Source organism: Dermacentor andersoni, chromosome 9 (assembly GCF_023375885.2).
Source record: "Dermacentor andersoni chromosome 9, qqDerAnde1_hic_scaffold, whole genome shotgun sequence".
NCBI classification, from domain to species: Eukaryota; Metazoa; Arthropoda; class Arachnida; order Ixodida; family Ixodidae; genus Dermacentor; species Dermacentor andersoni.
Window position 1 is genome coordinate 16,335,622 of NC_092822.1, and position 6,343 is coordinate 16,341,964.

Genomic DNA, 6,343 nt, shown 5'->3' on the forward strand with positions numbered 1-6,343 from the left:
TAGTGTCTCAGTGAAATAAACGTTACCGCCGTCTGTCACTCTAATGAAAGAACACGATACACTGTGCGAATTCATGGATTGTGTCATTCCTAGAAAAATGTGCACGTTTCACCCTGAATTGCCGCAAACAGCGCATCTTGTCGCATACCCGTCCCCTGTTATTCCCCTCTCCACACTATAAACACGTCACTCAAGCAAACCTATTCCACTTTTCTTCGTCGAAGTCTTGCTACAGCACATCTTGCTCCAGATACCAATCTCAGAACAGTATGACAACGTCCTACGTCAGCTTGCGTAATCCGAATTCGTTGAAACTTTATACAGGGTTTTCCTTGAAAAAACAATACTCAGTGGAAAAATTCTACAGCGGAAACTTCTATGTAGACAGAGGTTAGAGGATGACATCTTTTTACCTGACATGCAATGCTCGCAATGAAGCCTAATTACACTCGTTTTATCTCAAACACGCAGAGTCACGAGACAGATTGGCCAACAACGTTGAGATCCTCCGGCGACAGCTCGCAACGGAACAGCAGATCAACAGGATACAGCAGATGCAGGTCAGTTACGGCATAAGCATTCCTCACACTGTGCGAAGTATCATGAAATGACAATCAGTGTCGTTCTATACAGTTTAACTGCAAACCACTGCTTTATTAACGGCGCACTTTTGTTTGGTCACAAGCGTTGGTCCGCCGGATATGTTTTCGTATGACGGTTCTCATCCCGAAACGGTGCATAGTTGCAAACAGCGTTCACATGAACTTGACGCTAGCGCTTCACACTTCCTCGCGCATTGTCATAATGTGATGCGCCAGCATTTAGATGCATATCAAGAGCGAACATGCCGCTTCTTTCTCCCCTACCCCCTTTCTGGACAATAATAATCTCTCTCTCTCTCCTGATGCATTACGTGATGCGTCTTCTTAGCGGTTCATCTCCGCTTACATGTGTAACGATGCGATAGAAAGGTGCGAGGCGCTACTGTCGCGTACGTGTAAACGCGGCTACAGGCCCTACCAAAGCTATTGTGTTTCCTGCGCCCAACAGCGTCGACAGAATAGACCTTCGATTCATTGACTCACGTAACGCAGTACGCTGCTCTTTTGCAGAGGAACTACGTCGTCACCGAGGCTGGTCGCTGCGAGGACTCAGACTGCTGAGTGGACCCGCTGCTTCGACGCGTTACAGAAGCGAAGGCTGCTCCCGTAGTCATTTCGTGCCGTTGTTTCAAGTTGCCTTCAAATCAATAAATACGCACCACAGGCCTGTTAACTCCAATACGACTCTGTTGGCTCTCGCAGACAAGCAATTGCGCGCTGTAATACGTGAACTGTATACGCTCTAACCTGGATCTTCTGACTTGCGCCTGCTCCGCTTTGCCTCCACAGTAGACCAGCTGAACAAGCAGCGCCCGCCTAGAAGGCAACATTTTTGGACACTGGCCTCCACTGACACCAGCGCTAGCCGCTATAAAGGCACTTCACCTAAAATATACTGGATTGTGCGACAAATTGTGACTGTACGACATTGCACTGCGCGTCGTTATAAACCAGTGAGATAATGACAGTGTGCATGACAACATTATAGTATGTAGTCCTGCAGTGGACATAAAGATGGGGGGGGGGGGGGGACTGATGGTTATGACTATATATATATATATATATATATATATATATATATATATATATATATATATATATATATGCTGGCTGGCTTTGTGTCGTACCTTACATGATAAAAAGTAAGTCAGTTACACCAGAATTGATCGTGATCGCAAAGCATTAGTCGACTACACGAAATAAAGTTTGTACCTTCGTTTACCACATAAAGTGAAAAGACATTCGCTTACTAATTTCATTACCAATCATGGTGTCACGCGGGCGCATGAACAGATCTCACTCGATTACCGCAAACGCTCGTTGCCGCAACGCTGGCGAGATGAAGAGCGCTAACAAAGGGTAGCGCAGGCTTCTGAGGCGTCTCGCTTCAACGCGCCTCCGCAGCATGCGATTACGCGACTTCCAGCACCAGGTGTAGCAAAGCAACGACAGGTATTAGACCCGGACGCCTGACTCGTTCGTCATCTGGCCGCAACTGAGTGAGCATGTAGTACGTGTTCGGCTTGAAGGGCGTGCCTTGGTCGGGAACTCGTTCGGCGTGACATCAGTCAAAATGAGTCTGGATCGTCTAGTCTTAATGAGCGAGAAGATATGGTTGTTCCTTGAAGCGTTGGAGTTGCATCAAGATCTTCTGCCTAGCAAGGGCGAAGTTGTGGCCGGCGTCAAGACCCCTCTCCCGAGTAAGGAGAACCTCGCAGCGTACTCCTTCCTTCTAAACGCGGCGATCGAACTCCTCCATAGCCATGTGGGCATCATTTCTACCTTCAGGATTATCTTGCACCCAAAGGGCGTCGAGGTGCCACATGGAAGAGATGTCCACGTCTAGTAAGGCGTCGTTTACTGCAGGCTCTCCAACAGCATGGAAGAGTGATGTGGTTTGTACAGCGGAACCCCTGGAAAAGTCGTGGAGCATCCCCCTGGACAGTCCACCCAAAAAGTGTTTCCACTGCCGTAACCTGGGCGATAGTCCAGTTATCTGTCCGGTTACAACGTCTCAGTAGATGTCGGAGTCAATGAGACTGCTTATTCATTATACCTATTCTTAAGGCGCCAAAAAACAACATACAGCACACAAGAAAGGACAACAGGACAGAACGCCTGTCCACAGAGTCCGGTGTGTTGCTTTGCTTTAAGGTTGACCTAAATCTAAGTACACAGATGTTTTTGCATTTCGCCCCCGTCGAAATGCGGCTGCCGTGGCAGGGATTTGACCACGAAACCTTTCTCTCAGGTGATTTCTACTATGGTATTTGTGAATCAACTATGTAAATACTCTACATGACGCGCCGTAGTGTTAGCAGCCACGAGCAATTTGTTTTCTGGAGGCCTGTTCCAGAGAGCGGTGAAAATAGCAGCAAACTTTTTCATAAGAAATGCGCGCCTAACTCTTTCTTTTACGCATTAATAAATGGCCATATTTGACTATAACTCACCAGAGTTATAAGAATCATGATGACAGTTTCGCTGGGCAGTGTCCTTCTAACACAGATAACATGCTGACGCCAATTACTAAGATTTTTCTTCCATGTAAAATGCAATGTCTCTCATAGCTAAATACTAACGGAATGTTAAGTGTTTAGTGGAGCATCACACACAACTTCGTGTGTTGAATTTTCATAAATTTCTTTTACGCAAAAGTTATGGACAGACACGGCGCACATATGCATTGCAAAACCAGTAGACTCCTTCAACGCTACATCGCTTGCGATATCCAAGCCGCAAATTGTCTCGACTCACACACTTTTGGAGAATAAACTGTGCTTCAGGCATGGCAGCAGGAAGGAGCCAACATACCCTTCAATAACTGCGGCTCGAGCCACCCATACCCCAAGCATACACGAAGGGAACGAGCGCGCGCGTCAGCCGAGCGAGCCGCAGCGAGCGGCATCCTGGCCGTGACGTCACTCGCGAGAGGGCGCCACTCAAGATTCTCGCCGCTGCTAATAGAGAATGAATATGTTGCTGTATTTTCACCTCGCTTCTAATTGCTTTGCGTGCTTTGTTCCGTCCTGGAAAAAACCTGCAGACTTCAATGACCCCTTCGGAGGAGTCTTCTAGCAATCATGCGCAGCAGCGCTTATACTGGGACTCACCTTAAAAGAGAGGCTGCAGTTTCGCCAGAAAGGCGAAGCAGTATTAGTGACAGCGAAGTATAATCCATTACACGAAGGAAGATTATTACCGTTTGGCTACACAGAGACGTTTGGTTGCATTATTTGTAAAACTGCATAGTCATGAAAGGGAAAACTTGTCCTCTGGTCTGGGACCATATCCCGGACGAGGACGAATTTTCCTTCAACTGCGAAGGATTCTTTCTGAGAGGTTTCTGAATGGGTTTCCTTTGCAGTTTGGTGCAGCATTCGGGTGGATGACAACTTTTCCCTTTCAAGATACTCCCTCCAGCTTGCGGAATTTCACAGAACTGATTTGCCAACTGCATATGCATAGAATTGAACATGCTCTCAGGAACGGAGGAAGCCTAAAAGCAGTGAAGAAGAAACTAGGAATAGGCAAGAATCAGATGTATGCGTTAAGAGACAAAGCCGGCACTATCATTACTAATATAGATGAGATCGTTCAAGTGGCTGAGGAGTTCTATAGAGATTTATACAGTACCAGTGGCACCCACGACGATAATGAAAGAGAGAATAGTCTAGAGGAATTTGAAATTCCACAGGTAACGCCGGAAGAAGTAAAGAAAGCCTTGGGAGCTATGCGAAGGGGGAAGGCAGCTGGGGAGAATCAGGTAACAGCAGATTTGTTGAAGGATGGCGGGCAGATTGTTCTAGAAAAACTGGCCACTCTGTATACGCAATGCCTCATGACTTCGAGCGTACCGGAATCTTGGAAGAACGCTAACATTATCCTAATCCATAAGAAAGGAGACGCCAAAGACTTGTAAAATTATAGACCGATCAGCTTACTGTCCATTGCCTACAAAATATTTACTAGGGTAATCGCAAATAGAATCAGGAAAACCTTAGACTTCCGTCAACCGAAGGACCAGGCAGGATTCCGTAAAGGCTACTCAACAATAGACCATATTCACACTGTCAATCAGGTGATAGAGAAATGTGCGAAATATAACCAACCCTTATATATAGCTTTCATTGATTACGAGAAAGCGTTTGATTCTGTCGAAACCTCAGCAGTCATGGGGGCATTACGGAATCAGGGCGTAGACGAGCCGCATGTAAAAATACTGAAAGATATCTATAGCGGCTCCACAGCCACCGTAATCCTCCATAAAGAAAGCAACAAAATCCCAATAATGAAAGGCGTCAGGCAGGGAGATACGATCTCTCCAATGCTATTCACAGTGTGTTTACAGGAGGTATTCAGAGACCTGGATTGGGAAGAATTGGGAATGAGAGTTAATGGAGTCTACCTTAGTAACTTGCGATTCGCTGATGATATTGCCTTGCTTAGTTAACTCAGGGGACCAACTGCAATGCATGCTCACTGACCTGGAGTAGCAAAGCATAAGGGTGGGTCTAAAATTAATCTGCAGAAAACTAAAGTAATGTTTAACAGTCTTGGAAGAGAGCAGCAGTTTACGATACGTAGCGAGGCACTGGAAGCGGTAAGGGAATATATCTACTTAGGGCAGGTAGTGACATAGTCTATGCTGGGCACTTACTAATTTCAGACCCCAGCTCTTCGGCGCCCGTTCCTGCGGCGAGCGTCGGCGTAACCGAGCGAATGAGCACAGCGAAAGATGAAAGATGAAAGCGAACGCGAAGCACAGCAGGGAATGAAAGATATGAGGAGGAAAGCGGAAAGGAGGGTGCTGCGGAACCATGAGGCGGAAAGCAGAGGAGGGTGCTGGCGATAGCGTGAGAAGAAAAACGTAGTGTGGCCACGGTGGCTACCAGATGGCGCCAGAGTAGCGCGCGCCGTCTGGGACGTATTTCGGCGGCGGCTGCTGTGAATCGCGCCCACGCGATTCACAGCAGCCGACTACTCGCCACGTGCGCCAGCAGCCACGACCACGCGCCGACCAGCAGCCGACCAAGCAGTGACCCACGCGCTGCCTCTCGCGATTTACAGACTATACTGAGGCAGTCGCGCCGCAGTTCGCTCCATTTGAAACGTGCCGCACGAGACAGATTGTCCGCGCCAGCCAATATATCGCGAGTTGAAAACACATATAGAGCGGCGCTCAAATTTTGCGTAGGGAGTATCGTAATTGTCGGTGAATTTTTTGTTCGTCATATGGTGCTCAGTAAGCGCAATCCAGGCTGTTCCTACTTGCTCTCGTGTCCTTTCACGCTTTCGAAATATCGCTGTGTCGTATTTATTTATTTGTTAATATGGTTGTTTATTTGTGCGCCTGATAATTTATTACTCTATAATGATTTATTCGGCCGTCGGGAAATAAATGAAACCAATGGCCTGAGGAATGCTTTGACAAGTAATTAATATATTACCTTATGAAGTCACATCGCCTTGTGCTAATAATCCCAGTCATAAGTTTTGTTCATAAATTGTTCTATATTGCGTAATCTTTATATATGGTATATCTTATCTTCTCAACTGACCTTTCGTCAGGAAAAGATTTTGCGATGGTATCGTCGTGTATTTAAATTTTTACAAGGCGTTACATAGCTTTTTTGATTGACGTGTATTTGCACGACGCCAGTCTCTTGGTAGTGCGAGGGGACTGTGGCTGTGAAATATAACTGTCTCCTAGTATGAGGAGATATTCTACGTAGTCATAT

The 6,343-nt window shown here is 46.6% G+C and overlaps 1 protein-coding gene across 6 annotated transcripts in view; it reads left to right on the plus strand.

Annotated features, from left to right (window-relative positions):
• The window catches only part of LOC126527095 (uncharacterized), a 55,362-nt gene extending 54,081 nt beyond the window's left edge, over positions 1-1,281 (plus strand). For all 6 annotated transcript variants that reach the window (XM_055068554.2, XM_055068557.2, XM_055068555.2 and 3 more), the window contains 2 exons: positions 472-560; positions 1,113-1,281. In XM_055068554.2, coding sequence (XP_054924529.1) covers positions 472-560; positions 1,113-1,163 — 140 coding nt within the window. In that variant the 3' untranslated portion in view covers positions 1,164-1,281. The remainder of the gene's footprint in view (positions 1-471; positions 561-1,112) is intronic.
• Positions 1,282-6,343: the final 5,062 nt, after the last annotated feature.